Source organism: Pipra filicauda, unplaced genomic scaffold, assembly GCF_003945595.2.
Source record: "Pipra filicauda isolate LSUMZ 115617 unplaced genomic scaffold, ASM394559v2 scaffold333_size800053_pilon, whole genome shotgun sequence".
Lineage (NCBI taxonomy): Eukaryota > Metazoa > Chordata > Aves > Passeriformes > Pipridae > Pipra > Pipra filicauda.
This window is the reverse complement of record NW_024104458.1, coordinates 54051-71494: the sequence shown is the minus strand read 5'-3', so window position 1 is coordinate 71494 and position 17444 is coordinate 54051. Positions and strand designations below refer to the sequence as shown.

Here is a 17444-nt window from a genome sequence, read left to right as displayed (position 1 = left end):
TATCCTGCCCTGTGCAAGATGTGCAATATTTTTGTAGTATGTGACAGATGATCATCTCCAAAGACACTGTCAGCTGTCTTTAAAAGTATTTACTGGCCTATCCCAGCAGAAAATCACAAGTGGAAGTTGATTTAAGAGTTGCCAACTCTGGCTCAGGGTTTATTTTATATTCAAGTTACACAGCCCAGCTTTGTCAAACTCCAAATCCAGAACGGGTCCCAGCTCCAGACACTTGAGTGTTTTATTTAGATCAGCAAAGCCCAGCCCAGCTCAGCTGCAGGAACTCGGCAGCCCTTTCAGTCCCTGCAGCACCAGTCAGTGCTGCACTTCCCAGCCCTCTCCCCAGTGCCTCCAGGGCTCTCCCATAGCCTGGAACTGCTCTGAGCAGTGCAGGCTTCTGCAATTCCCTCTCCTCTGTGCTGCAACACCCCACCTTGGACTTGGGGCTTAAGGAAAGAATCAAAGGCATCTGGGCTGAAGAATGGTCAGATCATAAGGTGGAAGCATGGTGATCCTAACCCACGGTGTTATCCCATTAACCCCTCTGCAAACTGGTCCCAAAAGCCTTCTGAAGGAGCAGCGTCTCTGCTGCATCTCTGCTGGTGGAGATAAGGTTGTGTGACCTGAGAGCCCGGGGAACAGGGCTCTGCCTCCTGCTCCCAGGCAGCCATCCTTGGCTTTGTTAGAGTGAGGCTCAGCTTTCCCAGCCCGAATGTGAGCAACAGGGGAGAGGGGATGAAGACCTTCACCCAGAGGAACCTCTTCCCACCCAGAGGAATATCTTCCCAGCCCAGAGGTCTGAGCTGCCACATGGACAACTCCCACAGCCAAACAGCAGATCCCTCTCTCTGCTCTGCACAGACACATCTTTGGCAGTGTAAGCACAAGGTCTGGGGACAGGCTGTAGGAAATGCTGTCAGACTGCTGGAACTGACCCCATGGGATCTGGGAGTGGGAGATATCCCTTGTCCAGGTTCAGCAGAGCCCCTGGCTGGCTGGGGCCTGAATGAGCTGGGATTGGTGTTTCCCATTCCTGGGAGTGCAGTTGAGCAGGAAAAGGCTCCTGTCTGCTATAGGAAGGCAGAACCACAGCTGGTCTGGGTGGCAAAGCATTTGGGGAAGATGCCAGTCTTGCCATTGCAGCATCCTTCCAGCCAGTCCTCGTTCACTGGGAAAACACAAAGGAGCAGGATGAGTCCTGGCCCATACAAGTGGGGTTACTGAGTTTTCATGGCTGGAATTTAACTCTGGACAAAACTCGGTGCAAGCCTGTCACTCCTGAGAGTATGAACCTGAGACAATATGGGAGAGGCCCTGTGCTCCCAGTCCCTCCCTGCAGCAGACTCCAAAAGCCCGTCCCAGGACAACCTGCAGCAGGACTGGAGAGCTACCTTCAGAGAGGATATCCAGCACATCTCCCTTGCTGAACTCCAGGTCTCCTGGTCCCTGTGCCAGGTAAGAGTGTTGAGCCAGCATCCGGTACAGAACAGGTCTGCCTGAGTGGGAGTCTGAGTCCTGCAGGAAAAGCCAGCATGGAGATTGCAAGGCAAAGCAGAGACTGGAGCCCAGCACAGCAGAGACACTTGTCACAGTCCCTGTACCTGGCAGTAGAGTGTCACCCTGCCATCTGTCAGCTGCTGCCACATCCTCCCCAGATCCTCCTCTCCCAAGACTGTCCCCAGCTCCGTGCCATCCGGGTGCCTGTAGCTGCAAGCGTTTGTTAATGTGGCACAAATCATCTCACTTAAATCCAGCCTTTGAGAAAAGCCCAGCCCTCTGCCACCCTCAGCCTTCACAGTCCCCTTTGCAGGCCAGCTCAGAGCTTATCACCTTGCACAGTGACATGGGGCCACCCCACATGCTCAGCAGAAATGGCACTGTGGGGAGTGACACTGTCACCTCCTCACACACTGACTTGAGGGAAAGATCCTAAACTCTCCTGGCTCCACTGACTGTGTCCCAGGGGTGTCACAGTCAGGGAGATTTCACTCCAGGACCTGACTCCCAGATTGCTCTGCACTGATCCCAGTTACTGCAAAGGCTGAGCCGAGCAGGAGAAAATCCGATATACAGTAACTGCATCTACACAGTTTTTCCTTCTGTCCCCCCTTTCTCTTGACATGTACTGTTTTCTGGGAAAGATCCTTTTGGGCGTACAAAGCCCATATATCACAGAGTCATAGAATGGTTTGGGTTGGAAGGGACCTTAAAGACCATTCACTTCCAACCCCCCTGCCATGGGCAGGGAATCTTTCACTATCCCAGGTTGCTCCAAGCCCCATCCAACCTGGCCTTGGACACTTCCAGGGCTGAGGAGTTCACAGCTTTTCTGGGCAACCTGTGCCAGGACCTCACCACCCTTATAGTAAAGAATTTATTCCTAATATCTAATCTAACCCTGCCCTCCTTCATCTTAAGGCCATTCCCCCCCTGTCCTGTCCATCGAGGCCCTTGTCCAAAGTCCCTTTCCAGCTCTCTTGGAGCCCCTTTATGTCCTGGAAGGTGGCTTACAGTAGGAACAGTGTGTTATCCTCCATGGAGCAAGAGCCATGGTAAGGTTTGCGTGCAAGGCAGACTGTGCTCACGCCTTTCCTGGATCCCTGCTGGAATGCCTCAGCCCTGGATAAATGTCCCCGGGAGGCCAGACACAGCGTGGCTGTGTCCTCAGGGGGATGGGTGCCTGCTGCCCCATCTCTGTCTCACACCCCCTGTACCTCGGGGTGCCCCGCTGTGCCTGCTGCCCCATCTCTCACACCCCCCCGTACCTCAGGGTGCCCCGCTGTGCCTGCTGCCCCACCTCTCACCCCCCCATACCTCAGGGTGCCCCGCTGTGCCTGCTGCCCCACCTCTCACCCCCCCATACCTCAGGGTGCCCCGCTGTGCCTGCTGCCCGAAGCGCTCCCACAGCAGTGCCCGCAGGGCCGGCAGGGCCGGTGCCTCGCCCGCCTGCAGCACCACCGAGCACTCGCAGCGCGCCCGCAGCACCACCGGCCTGGCTGAGCCCGGGGAGGCCTCTCCGTGGCTCTGGGGGATCTGCTGAGAGATGTGGCACTGTAGTCAGGCTGGTCAGTCAGACTGCAGAATCACAGAATGTCCTGAGCTGGAAGGGACCCACAAGGACCATCCAGTCCAACCCCTGGCCCTGCACAGACACCCCAACAATCCCACCCTGTCCCTCAGAGCGTTGTCCAAATGCTCCTGGAGCTCTGGAAGCCTTGGGGCCGTGCCCACTGCCCTGGGGAGCCTGTTCAGTGCCCAACCACCCTCTGGAAGAGCCTGGACTGACTGAAGTCCATGGACCAAGAACCTCGACTGACTGTGTCGGCTCTCATATCCAAGAGGTGACACAGACACAACCTCTCGTCTCTGTGCTGCCATGTCATGGTAGAGCATCATTAAAAGGCAGATCTGAATTTCAGAGAGGTAACTATGGATTCAAAGCCTGGAATCAAATGTTCCTCCAATGACTCAGGAAACCTGTTTCTGGGTCTGATTGCACAGGTATCTCCCAACCCAAAAATTATATGAGTAGGATCCAAATTCCTCCAGTCAGCTGGAGAGAAGCAGCCACATTCCCACTTTGTGCTGCCTTCTGGCTGAAGTACAGCTGACAAAGCTACTCCAAATGCCCTTCAAAGAGGGGTGGCAGAGCTGACCTGCAGCTGGGGGACAGAGGTTCTGCCCCCAGGTAGACAGAGGAGCGATTCCAGGGCCATCACACACAGAAGTTGGCAATGACATGGAGGTGCCTCAGAGAACATCATCCCAGAATGCAAATATGAATGAACTGTGGTACCCAGACTGACAGGGACAGAGAATGGCACACGGCAGAAGGGGAAGAGACAGCAGGGAGTTCAAAGACAGCTCTCCCTTGCAAAGAGTGTGTATGACAACAGCAATGTGTCTGGGGCTCTTGGCACCTTGGAGGGTGGCAACAGGTCAGTGCCTTGTAAACCTCAGCCCTGGACTGCCTCACAAAGTAGGATGGTCACAAACTTGGGAGTGGAGGAGCAAAGACCACATGGGAGCCTCTTTTTCGAATGAGAAAGAGGTCAGAGGAAGGACATTTTTTCCATGATTTTGGAGCAGCTCAGGAATTTTGGAGGGTCTGGGCAGGAATCTTGCCCTTTTTGCAGCCGTAGTGTCTTGAGGCTGCAAGCTGGTGGAACAACTCACCTTGGAGTCCATCTGGGCACCAGCATCACTGGCAAAGGCATTTTCTCCCCCAGGAGGCTCTGCAGAACAGAACAAGAGCAGAGGAACAGCCCTGCAGTCAGCAGAGGCTGCTGGAAGCTTCAGCACACAGACAGGGGATCCTCAGCCTCCCCACGACCCCCTGAAGGGTGGGTTTGGGCACAGTTTCACCCACTAAGGTGGCCCAGGGACTACCTGGCTTCTGCTTCACATGCAGGCGGCTGGGAGGCACCTGGGCAGGAGGAAGGGGGATCCCATTGCTGATCTTCTGCAACAGAACAACACCAGAGAGGAGTGAGAAGACACTGGAGCCTGGACAAGGTTGATGCGTGACGGCTGCAGCCAGTTACAATTTGTGGGTGTAACCCCAGGGAGACCAGTTCACTAAATGGTTGGATGATGTGGATCACTCAGGCTCTTGTGGGCAGCAGGAGTGAGGAGAGGTTTGTGGGACACTTCCTTGGCCCCCTGGCCCTGCCTGGGTTGGTGCTGGAGCGTGGGGAGGCTGCTCACACTGTGCTGAGGGCTCTCCCCAGCTTGGGCTGGTTCACAGTGAGTCATCCATGGAGCAAATGCCCAAGAGTGTGCTATGCTCAGGGATTCACTTGGAGGGGAAAAAATAATAGTAAAAAAACCCATAGCAACATCTGAACAACAACGTGCTTCAAAAATCCCTCACAGGAAACAGGGGTCTGAATCGCACCTTTCCACCCTGGGTTCAGACGGAAAACGATTGGGATAATGTGTGGATGTGCCTGTGGTGGAGATGGGAGATGAAGTTTTCCAAAGTCAAAGGTGAGGTGCATGATCTCAGGGCAGAAAGCAGGGCTTGCTTAAGGCATTCCTGTCCCACTGCAGGAGATTCACCTGCTCCCACTGTGCTGGTGAACTGGAACATGTGAGCACTCACCACCCTCTTCCCTGCTGCCTCTGGTGGCTGTAGCCATCTTGGGAGCAGGCTGGATAAACCTGTGCCTCAGGCCCTCAAATTCCTCAGCCTATTCCAGTGGCTCAACTAATTACAGTGGGGCAGGAGAGCTGGGGCAGCTCCTTTTGTGTGTTCTGTCAGCCCATGGCAGGTAAGGGAGAACAACACCTAGACCAGGTTGTGATACAAGCTTGGCTACATGTCCAAGCCCACAGATTTTGCTGTAAAGAGATCCAGTGCACTAAAAAAAAAAAAAAAAGTCCCTTGCTCTTGACTGTTCTGTTTTTCTTGTTTAAGAAAACTTGGTCTTCAGTCAAGGGTCTCAGTGCTTCACACCCTACGTTTCTCTTACACAGTTGTTCCATCCTGTGATTATCTTACAAATAAATGTCCCAAATGCATCTCTTGGTCCCCCCCCTCACCCCTACTGCAAGGTTGCCAGCTCACCCATTTATCCATCCTTGAGACAGGCTCCAGGAGAGAGCTTGGGATGTGCAGCTTCTGTGGGACACAGAGCAGAGCAAAGTGAAACAGGAGCTGCTGCTGTGGCAGCCACAGCCCCAACCCCTCCAGTCCCTGTCACTGCCTGTCCCCCTACAGCCACACAAATGTGCCTGGGGGGCCTGGGGTGACACACAGCCCCCCATGTGCCTTGTGCTCAGACACTGCTGAACAAAATCCAAGGGTCCTTTTGCACCTTTCCCACTGCTGATGGAGTGCCTGTAACACATCAGACACTCACCAATCCACAGCCCCTGCTCCCAGGACAGATGCTTAGGCAGAGCATCTGTCCTGGAGCCAAGGACACCCAGGGACACCAGTCCAGCAGCATATCTGTGTCTTCTGACAATCGCTGCTATTGATTTCAACTGATCATTGTGAGTAATTGTTTGCTTACAATGCTTTTTTTTTTGGTCCAGAGTCTATTATTTTACTTTTCTTGACTTTGAATTTCACCTGACACTTCACTGAGTGGTCAACCAGCACATCCAAATACTTGTATGACTCTTCACTCTTAGCTGCAGATGCCTCAGGCTCTGCTGAATGGTTTGATTGTCTGTCATGGAACATGGCCAGCTTAAGAAGCACCATATTACCACACCTGTTACTGTAGCACTTAGGAATTTGCTAAAAGTTTATGTCACAGCAGATTCACTGTGGGTACATAATTACTTTGAAAAAAAAAAAAGAAAAAAACCAACCCTGTTCATTTATACCCACTATTTATTCTGTATTTTAACCTGTTACCAGTCCTCAGAACGCTGCGTCCCTTGCTCAGGCACCTCACTGATTTACAGTAGTCTTGTGAAGAATCTTTTGACTGTTTTGGAAAGACAGGCAGGTAATACATTCACTGGCTGAACCTAATCCAGGTATGCAATGGCTCTTTCAAAGAACTGAAGTAGACATGTGAGAAAAGGCTTCTGCCAACAAAAGATTTTTCATGTTGCTGTGTTTATCTACTTCTATTCAGTCTGTTTACCCTACAGTTCCCCAGTCTGCAGGAAGATGTCAGATTTTCTGGGCTTTAATTCCTTAGTTCTTTTCTAGAGCCCTTTATAAAACCTGCCTGCATAGCTGAAACCCTCCCCAAACCTCCCCAAAGTTAATTTAACAGAGGCATCAGGGTAAAGAATGACCCATCTCCTCAGCTCCCTTAGAGCTCTCAGGTGACAAAAACTGCTCTAGTTGGTGGTCCTTGGTGAGGTCTGATGTCCCACATGATTCAGCAGTAGGATCCTGGATGACGGAGAGCACGAGAGCCCAAAAGGTGCCCACATGGAACTGCAGAGGTGAATGGCAGAGGCTGGTGGGAGCCAAGTGTCAGGAAATCTCTGGTATGTGGAAATGAGCTCCTGAACTCACCTCCTGCTCTGCAGGGCTGCAGGTGACCCCGAGGGCTGTGCTCAGAGGGCCGTGGGCTCTGCTGGGGGCTGGGCTGTGCAGCCCCCTTTCTCTCACCTGTCCATCGTGGATGGCTGTGGCCCAGCCCTCTGCTCCCCTGCTCAGCACAAACACCAAACTGCCGCCCTTCACCACCGGCTCCTCCGACTGCTCGGGGCAATACTGGGACAGGACTCGATGGTATCCTGCCTCACTGTCCCTGTGGAGAAAGAGTGGGAGCACCCTTACTAACCCCAGAGTGCTGGTCCAGAACACTGCACCAATCCCAACTGCCATGTGCCAGAAGTTTCAGGGGTTGGGAAATCATGATTTCCATTGCTACGCTTTGGTCCAACTGTGAACAAAAGGAGCTTGGAAAACACTGATTTCCCAAATGTAGCTGCATTTTCATTGTACTGATAAACATTCTCCAGATCAAAACAATTATTAAACTCAGGCCCGAAGTACTGCTGGTACAATATCACCAAAACAAATTACTTTCATGGGTTTTGAACCTGATTTTGGCACAGCACAGCAGGGCTGGGAGTATTTGGAAGCCTTGTCCTGGGAACCAGGATGGGACAGCTGAGCATCCTCTGTCACAGACCTGGGCATGTCCCACAACCTGCTCTTTCATTCCTCAGCCATAGCATGATCCATGCCTGCCTCCCAAGACTGCTGAATCAACCCCTGCAAATTGCCCAGAGATTCTTGCATGAAGGATTCCAGGGACCCACAGTGTCCTTTACATCCACACAAGTCTTTGCATGCTTGTCATTCACCCCACCCTTGGTGAGAAGTGGGTGTGGATCTCTCAGTCTTCACCCAAAGACACCAGAGAACAAAGCATGACTTTCTGAACAGAAATAGTGAGAGAAGAGTTAGACCAAGGTGGACAACACTCACCGCAGAGCATCAGCACTGGGTTCATAAAAGCCCTGTTTCTGTGGGAGAAACAACAGTACCTGTTTATAACAGTGCCTCGTCCAGCAGCAGTGCCACCTTATCTCCTGTCCCTCTGAACACCACACTGAGGTATTTTGTCTTTACTCTTGACCCCTTTTGTCACTCCACACCACCCAGACCCAGAAGTCTGCTGCTCCACACCTTAGCAGGATGTACCTTCTGTTTCTTCCCCTCCCTCTTTACCTCATCAGGAAGCAAGTAACAAAATCTCCTCCCCCTCCCTTGGTTCGAGGAACTCCTGTCACAGTGCAAAGCAGCCTCTCTGAGCTCATGCTCACAGATTTAATGAAGTGCTGGGCAAAGGCATGTTGAGCCCAGCAAAGTCTCCACTGCTGGTGAAGAGTCAAAAATGTATCTTCATGGGGCTGGAGACTCCCATCACTGAGTCCCTTCCAGCTAGTACTGAGCCCACTGCTTGGCTCTGAACATCCCCATGGAGCCAGGCTGACAGTGCGCTGGTTCTTTCAACAATACACTCTTCCCCTGATGTGTTAGGGACTGAGCCCCTGCCTGGAGCTCCATGACAAGCTCCATTCCTCCTTTCACAGCTATGTCCTGCTCACCTGAGGCCTGAGAGGCTCAAAGCCAATGTACTCATCATTGGGAATGATGGACGAGATCACCTGTTGGAGGACAAAGTAACGAGTGAGTCGAGGCTGGATGAAGAGACTCTCAAACTTCATCCAAGATTATCTACTCAGACTCATTTCCTTCTGGCATCCAAAGGTTAATAGAGCAATGTACACAGTGGAAAAGGCAGAGCTGGATTCCCAAATCAGACCACATTTTTTTAAAGTCTTTTCAAGCTTTCTTTAAAAGCACATTGAATGAATTACTTTCCCTTTTCTTGATTCCTGTTAGAGCTCCTTGGCCTGTGACACTTCTGCTGACTGCACTGGTCACAGAAGGGATCAGAGAAATTCTCTGCTGGCTTGTGTTAAGGGATGTGACAAAGCATTTGTCTCCTAAGTGCCCACCTGTCACACTGGGAATGCAGGACTGAGCTGGAAAAATGTGCTCGTCTTCAAAACGTCATTGTCAGCAAGAAGGGAACCATGGGTTCCCTGAGTACCTGCTTGGCCCTTTCAGACTTTAAAGTGACCAAAATTGGGAAGGGTTTTTAGTCCCAAAATGCATTTTTGATAGAAGAGGTGGCAATTCTAACGAATTTTGGCTTCTGTGTCCCAGGTGCCTGGACTGGCTGCAAGCACTGACCACCCTGCTCCGGGGTCACCCCCAGCACAGTGGCCAGTAGCACTGCGCTCTGGAGTTGGCAGAGGTGGGATTTTAATCTGCTGCTGTTAATCTTAATGATTATGTGCCTGTTACCTTGGGTTTACCCAGGAAATCTTTGGAATCCAACTGTTCAACTTCCTTCTTCCGTGGTCTGAAAAGTTCCCCAAGAGGAACCTGCATGGGCTCTAAAAACAGGCGGTCCTAGGGCAGGGAAAGCAGATAAGGGAAAAGCCATCATCAATTGATATTAAATGAAACTTCAGAGCAGTGAAAAGCAAATCCAGCTTCCCCAGGTGTGCAAGAGCAGCTCCAGGAAGACATTGGGGCAAAAATTACGGCTATGAACTTGCCAAAGGCACTCAGGGTCAACAAGCACATGCAAACTGAGAGCTCAGCAGCCACTCCCCAGTGTGGAGTCAAGGGCTAACATGTCCATGGGATGGGTGGGAAGGGAGGCAGTGCAGGAAGGTTTATTGAACAATTTTCTAGACAGTTTTTTTATTTGACTTCAAATGTTTTCTCTGTTCAGCCACTGAGTAGCATGCTAATAGCAAATATAAATAATACGCTGTTGTAAAGTACAAATATGATGCTAAAGAGATGACTAGATTAAAAACAAAGTGATCATCTCTTGAAAAGTATGCAAATAAGGAAGTATGAAGGTAGCAAACTAATGAACTGCCCAGGAAGAGTTAAATCAGAGATCTGCAAATGTTTCCTGATCATAAAGGAGTCTAACAGGAAACTATTACTTAGAAGCAGCCCTAGAAACCCTTTCACACCCTCCTTAAGCTCTACATGAGATTGGCATTAATATCTGAGCTGCCACCTGAGGCAGCTGTTCCTGAGGCCAAAGGGACTGAAAGGAGTCAGCCACTGTCACCTGAAGGGAGACTCTCCAGATCTGCACTTGTAGGGGTTCTGCACTTAAAACACTGCACAAGGCAACTAAGTGCCTGAACAGGAGAGACCAGGAAGAAACTTCCACAGCCTGACAAGTCACCCTAGAAGTCTCCACTGTGGTGTTTCTGGGCCATGAAGCACCTGGGGGTGATGGAGTTCTTCGATTAGCACTGGTCTGGCAGAGCATCACCAGCAAAAGGCTGGGACTGGGTTAGCAGGTGGATAGACAAGAACATCCAAATGTACAAGGATCAGCACACTCCCATCTCACAGTTCTTTGCTGAAGCCCAAAGCACATACCCAGGAACTCAGAAGTGGTCTTACCTGCACCCGCTCAAGGGCCAGGTCCAAGATTGCTGTTCTTCTCTCAGGTCTCCACACAACAGCCTTCTCTAGGGTGACTCTGGCCTCCTGCCACTGCTGCAGGCAGCACTGCACTGCTGCAGTGCTGTACAGCACCTGGAGTGGGCACAGGGGGAGGGCTCAGAGGGCTGGGAGCACGACACCCCCAACATGACCTACTGAACTCAGCCAAGAAATAGGGACCAGGCACTGAAACACCACAAAAACAGCAACGAGAAAGGCACTCTGAGCAGCACAGCTGAAAAAACGTCATAATCAGAGTGGAAAAAGATAGAGGTGTGGGTGTGCTGGAGCTGCTGGCTCTGGCCAAAGCAAGGAGAGACACGGGGGCACCAGGTAAAGAGTCTGGTGCCACACAGTTTAAATATGATCCTTCCTGCATCTGAAAGGTCAGAAAGCTTTTCTTGTGTTTCCTTCTGCATGCAACTAGGTGATATTTTTTTGTAATTCTGACTGCCTGTCATTGCAAAATAACTTAACTGACACTATTTCATGTTGTAGTGGGCTGTGAATGTGCAAATTGTCACTCGTTACCCTTCAGCAGCATGTCAGTCTGTTCAGTGCTGAAGTGCAGGGTGTGGGAGTCTTGCAGACAAGGTGTTGGGGGCCTTGGTCTGTGTGCTGAATTAGGAGTGGGAGATCTCTCCTTGTCACTGGCCAGCAGTCAGTGTGTGGGAAACTTGCTGGGCTACAGGCAGAAGAGAGGCCCAGGAGCCACAGCTCGTTATTGTCTGAGATAAGGTTATCAGCCTGTGAGCTGCTCTGTGTGTCTGGCTGCAAGCCCTGCTCGGGACAGAGCTGCAGCCAACGGGATGCTTTTCTTCACTCCTTAATCATGACAGCAGGCACTGTTTGGGGGTGTGGGGAATGACAATCCTGAGCATGCACAAGAACTGCAGAGGTGCTCCCTCTTGGAGAGGCAAGGCAGCAGTTCTCACTCAGTCAGAAGTGTCACAGCCTTGCAAGAGGCAAATATTTCTGGATTTTCACAGCATACATGTATCTCCCACGAGAAGAGCGGCTGCAGCGTGAGAGGCCAGGCACGGGGAAAGTTGATGGCACAGTTCTGCTGGAGGATTATGTTTGTGTAGTTTGAAAAATGAGCTGCAGGTAGATGTAGGAGCCAGATACAGTTAAATCAGGACGCTAATCCTGAGTCTGGAGGGCCAGCACATGTCCTGGTGATGTCTGGAGTGAGGGACTGTGTGTTCACATCATGAAGGGCACAAGCCTGCCCTGGATGGCCTCAGGGCACTCCTGCAGCCCTGGCCCTTTCAAAGGCAACCTGTCACCTCTAAGTTAGCTCGGAGAAGGCAGCGCTGGCATTGAAACTGTTAAAACCAGGGGGGTTTGGGTAATCTCACAGATGCCAAGGAGAGCTTCTTCCTGCCAGGTATAAGGTGCATGAAAATTGCTGATATGCTTGACTGGAGTTACACAATAACTCCTCACTCCCACGGAATTAAGGAGTTAAATACTCTTTCCTGTATCTGCTTTTCAACCTCTGTGTGTGGACTCAGGACAGAAGAAGACAGAATGAGCTCTCGCAGTAAAGGACACTTTCTAGGAGTCTTTTACTTTCCAAATATTACAAATATTTACAATCAATTCAGACTTAGAGCTCTCTGAAACAGGATGGGGCAGGTTGACTCTGTGTAACAGTAAGAGCTGCAGGGTGAAGTGTCACAGAAGCAAACTCAGCCTGCAGCCCAGGGGGTAAGTCCAGGCACAGATGGAATATTAAGATCAGTTGCTGCAGTTGGAAAGTCAGGCTTTCATGCACCTGGATTTCCTAGACTCTGCATTATGACAAGTTTTGTTCTCATCTGTCTGTATTTTAACCTATTTCAGCTCTTAGGGTTGAGGAGTTCACCAAACTGACTGTAAATATTACACAGAATCCAGACTGGTTTGGCTTGGGAGGGACCTTAAAGCTCATCCAGCTCCCATCCCCCTGCCATGGGCAGGGACACCTTCCACTATCCCAGGATGCTCCAAACCCTGTCCAACCTGGCCTTGGACACTTCTGGGGATGGGGCAGCCACTACTTTTTTCCATGTGTAGAGAAGATAAAAACCCTCAGTATACAAATTCTTGTGCACTTGCTCTGAACAATTTCATTTTCCAAACTGTGTAATTTTGCCAAAATCTCCAAAGATGACATTGTTTTATGACTTTTATGATTAAGTTACTTAAACAAAAAGTGCAAGCAGAAATTTTTTACTGTTCTTAGGTATGGTCTTAAAAAACTCTTGGGTTAGTAATGCCTACTGCTGAATCCTCCAGCAGAAGGGCAGGATTGCTGAGACAGGCTGACTCTTACCTCCCAGGCATAGAGGATGTGCCTCAGCCCCAGCTGCTTGTAATCGATGAAGGGATTCTGTCTTAAGTGACCGAAGGCCATGTGATAATCAGAGAGAGCATCTTCAAACCTGCAGCGCAGAGGTGACAGAAGAAACTGAGGCTAAAAAAGCTGAAGACTGTTTAAGGAGTTCAAAAATAAAGCAGATAACGTCTTCTGCTCTGTAAGCCTGGGTGGGGAGAGCTGCACCAGAGCTGTATCATCTTGTGACCAGTCCTCTCCCTGTTGGTAGACAGCACACAATGAACATGGTGTGTCTCTCCTCTGGGATTACCTGCACTGCTTTACTCACTGGGATGAACAGGAGGCTTCGATCCCTGGAACAGTCACAATTCCAAGGAGGAGAAAATGTAAAGAACAAAGACTAACCACTGCTGTGAGCTCCTTGCCCAGGCAGTGCTGTCCCAGCACGTGTCTGGGAGGAGTGAGGGCTGTGGGAATGCTGTGGGAACCCCACTGATGGTGAGCAGTGAGGGCATGGCCAGAGAAGTAAGAGCAGAAATTTAGAACAACTCCAAGGATAAGGAGGGAATTAGTCTGCATTTACACCAGCCACACGTCTGAAATCCAAACAGGTTCCCACTGAGGCTGCAGGTGGGGAAAGGAAGGGTCCAGGAAGGGCTGTGCAGTGGGTACCTGACCAAGGGCCAGGGAGCACAGACAGGAGAAGGTGCCCAGGTGAGTGGGGGGGTGGGAGCAGCATCTGGTGAGGGAAGGAGCCACGGGGTGCTGGTGGCCACCAGCTCTTTGGGCAGGAGGCAGGTCTGCCAGCTGTGCTGCCCCTGCAGTGTGTGTGTCCTTGGGGCACAATGCTCTGCTTCTTCTGGCTGTAGAGCAGCTCCAGTGAGCCAGACAGGGCTCCACCAGCCTGGACTGGGGCTCTGTGGGCAGAGGCACAGAGCCTGGAGCTGCCTGACAGCACAGCTGTGAGTGCAGAACTGCTCACTTTAACTCCCTCCCAGAAATTAAGGTCTGGAAAATACAGGGGAAATAGCAGGAAAGAGAATAACTGAAGCTCAAAGGTAAGAAGAGATCTTCAAACCTGAAGAAAATACTTCACCCACTTCTCTGAGCAGGATGCCACTGTGATTTAACCACGGAAACAATGAGTAATCAATCCCATGACACTACTGGAGCAATCTCAATCTTTTATCAGCTGTCAGCAGAGAGTGGCAATCAGACACTGTGGGCAGACTACATTTTTAGGAAGGCCAGACTCATGTGTGTCATGTGAAGACACACCAAGCAGCCCAATTATATTTTTTTAATTCCTAAAGAAAATCTGAATGGCAACATAACAACCTGGCAGCCCCAGGAGTCTCTGTGTGTACAGGACAGCAACGTCATGTGTTAGCCACCCCTGGGGCCCCAGAGTTGTGCAGCTCTTACCAGAGATAGGACTTGCTGTGACACGGTTTGCAAGGCCAAAGCAGACCCTGTGAACTATTTAAGATTGCTGGAAGAAGTGAATTTTAGAATCATAGATCATTTAGGTTTAGTAATAAAGCACGGCTGGAAGGAGAGAACCAAAGACTGCCCTGGCTGTGCACCTCACTCACATTTCCAGCTGCAGGTGGACCAACCCTCTCTGGAAGTAGCCCACAGCCAGGGAATTGTCCTTCGCCACGGTCTGATCGAAGGCCTAAGGAGGAAAACACAGGCACATCCCCAGGCTCAGCTGGGATCTCCCCTGTCCGTGCCTGGGCACACACACTCAGCCAGCCCTGCCCCGGCTGCCCTGGCAGAGGCAGTCCCTGTGTCCAGCTCCCAGGGGCCGCACACGGCCATCTTTCAGGTCTTGGCTCCCTACGAGCTGAGCCTCAGGTTTTTATCCCTCCTTGCTACGATGGACTGGACATTCATGAGCTACACTGGCCACTTGGCATCTTGTAATGGGAAGACTGTGTAGCCCGGAGCAGTTTGCTGGGACAGGGGGAGCAGTGGGATGGGTCAGGCTGGGGAAGGCTGCGTGAAGCACACGATGGGAGCACACGAAAGGGACGGAGCTGCAGGGCTGCACACAATGGCCTCTAAGTCAGTATTTCTGGTTCAGTTCCATGTCTAAATACAGGCAAGCACTAGCAGAGCTGGCAGCAGCTCGTGGCTGCTGGTTCAGAGTAACTCTGAGCTGGGAAAGCTGTGTGTCATCCTGAGACACTGAGGAGGTGTCCTCCTTCCCTTATCACTGCAGAGACTGCATGGAGATAACAGCTCCTGAAACCCAGACTTCCCTGACACTGCCTGGACAGGGATAGCACTGCAGGATGAAGATATGCAGCAGGAGGTCAGAGAGTGACCGTGTCTCCTGATGAGGTGGTGCCTGGTTTCCGTGACTCCAGAGCACACCTTACTGGCACTGTCTGCCTGACTGTGCTATAAATGAAATAACCAACAACCAACCATTGAGCTACACGGAAGTAGAGCTGAGCTTTTTCCCAGGCAGTGCCCATTGATTGGGGCTGAAAAGTCTCTCTTGGGCATTCCTATGACATGCTCAGTGTGTCCCCAGTAGCAACTGCCCTGCCCGGGGCCCCACGGCTCTGCCCCAGCTCCTACAGCACAGACTTAGCTCCTCTTTCTGCTGTTTAAGGAAAGGCTTATCTGTACCTCCTTACTGGGCCCTGACAGACAGACACACAGACAGATGGATGTGCAGACATGCCAGGTGCTGTCACAAAAAGGCTTTTCCTCAGGGCAGCTGCTCTTGCTTCCCAAAGGTAGCAGTTTTCCAGCACAGCAGCTTCATTTTGTCAGTCTCCACTGCAAAGCAGCACACTTATTTTTTCAAAATACACCTATCTCATTTCTAAATCCGTGCCTATGTAACAGCTATTGGACACCTTCTGCCTGCTTTGATTTAAAGCTACAATGCAGTAGAGGTGTGGTTTTCACATTATAATGAGCTAAGCTCATCTAAAGCTGATTTAGCTTTAGTAAAACTTTAGGTACATTGCCAAATGTGGTTTCTAGTATCTAATTTAAGGTTTCTGTGTTCCTATTATCTCTTCACTTCCAAAACTATTCTGCAACACCTTGAAATTTCCCATTTACCTGGGTTTTCATAATATCTATAGAACCATGGAATCACAGAATCATTAAGGCTGGAAAAGACCTCAAAGCTCATCAAGTCCAACCATTAACCCAGCACCATGGACTCACAACTAATCCACATCCCAAAGTACCACAACCTCTTTAACTTCAATCTTTCTAAGTTTTCTACGATTCACTCTGCAAAATCTTTTCCTTAAATCACTCGTCTCAAACCTTAAACCCTCGCTGTCCACATTCCTGCCGGGCACGCAGGACATGGAATGCTGGATTAACTCGAGTTGCAGCATCGTCCCCTCAAAGATGGACCTGGGGGAGCCGCGCTGCACATCGCTGTGACCGCCTGTCCCCCTGCCCGTGCCCTCCGACCCCTGGGATCCCTCGTCCCGGTCCCTCACCCTCAGAGCCGCCTCTGGCCGCCGGGCAAGCAGCTGTACGCAGCCCATGTTGAAGCAGATCCGCGCCGGAGGGTCGGGGATGGCGCCGAAGCTCTCCAGGGCCGCGTCCCAGTGCCCGCGGTCCGCCGCCCGCACCCCCTCGTGCCAGCGCCGCACCAGCTCCCGGTACGCCATGGACGGGGCTCACCTGAGCCTCCCTCACCTGAACCCCACCTGGGGCTCACCTGCCGGGCGGGGCGGGGACGGGCGGCCCCTCCGCCCCCTCCGCTCCTCCCCCGGGCGGCGGAGCCCGCCCGTGCCCGGGGACACGGACACGGAGGGGAAAAGGACACGGGGATGGGACACGGACCCCTTGGGGGGACACGGATCGCGTGGGGGCACAGGGACCCGGGGAGTGGTCACGGACCCTGGGAAGGGAAACGGACCCAGGGATGGGACACGGACCCCGGGAGGGGACACAGGACCTCGTGAAGGACAACGGCCCCCGGAATGAGTCATGGACTCCAGGAGCGGACACAGAACCCCGGGAAGGGACACCGACTCTGGGAGGGACACACGGACCCCGGGAGAGGACACGGACACAGGGATGGGACACGGACTCCAGTAGGGGACGCGGACACAGGGATGGGACACGGACCCCGCGAGCCGTCGGGGTAGAGCGGCGAGGGCGGCGGCTACACCTGAGCGGGCAGCGGTGGGATGCTGCTCGCTGAGGGCAGCGGAGGGCACCTGAAGAGCCAGCAGAAGCGATCCTGGCCCGTGTCCCCGCCCTGCCGCGGCCAGAGCGCCGGTTTGGGGCTGTTTAGACTAAATGTTACGGCCACGTAGCTGTGCGCGTCAACTACAGTAAGCACGGTAGGCGCTCAGGTAAATACGGTAGCTCCCCTGCCCCGCCCCTCGCCCTCGCGCTGCCGCGGGCTACAGCGCCCCCTGCCGGCGCTGCACATCGGCGCCGCCGGAAAAGGAGACCGGTGGGGACGCGAGGGCTGCGCACGGGGAGTTCCGGGGCCGCTCGGGTTTCCCGCGCGGAGGGGGGGACAGGGGGAAGGGTTTGAGCGGCGGCCCGTTGGCTGAGGGCGCTTCCGGGCGGCGCAGGTGAGTCCCGGGGCGGCCTCGGCAGGGCCCGGGCAGGGCCGGGCCGGGCACCGCGCTGGGAGCGGGG

The 17444-nt window shown here is 52.3% G+C and overlaps 1 protein-coding gene across 1 annotated transcript; it reads right to left on the bottom strand.

The window, feature by feature from the left end:
• Nucleotides 1–163: 163 nt before the first annotated feature.
• NOXA1 (NADPH oxidase activator 1) lies at nucleotides 164–16456 on the bottom strand. Its single transcript, XM_027727106.2, has 15 exons — nucleotides 16283–16456; nucleotides 14396–14478; nucleotides 12798–12906; nucleotides 10436–10570; nucleotides 9302–9409; nucleotides 8536–8595; nucleotides 7913–7950; nucleotides 7085–7226; nucleotides 5570–5623; nucleotides 4390–4462; nucleotides 4177–4235; nucleotides 2864–3033; nucleotides 1602–1707; nucleotides 1392–1515; nucleotides 164–1168 (listed from the first exon to the last, which is right to left on the bottom strand). Exons 1-15 carry the CDS (start codon nucleotides 16454–16456, stop codon nucleotides 1071–1073), a joined length of 1533 nt encoding a protein of 510 aa, XP_027582907.2. The 3' UTR covers nucleotides 164–1070.
• Nucleotides 16457–17444: the final 988 nt, after the last annotated feature.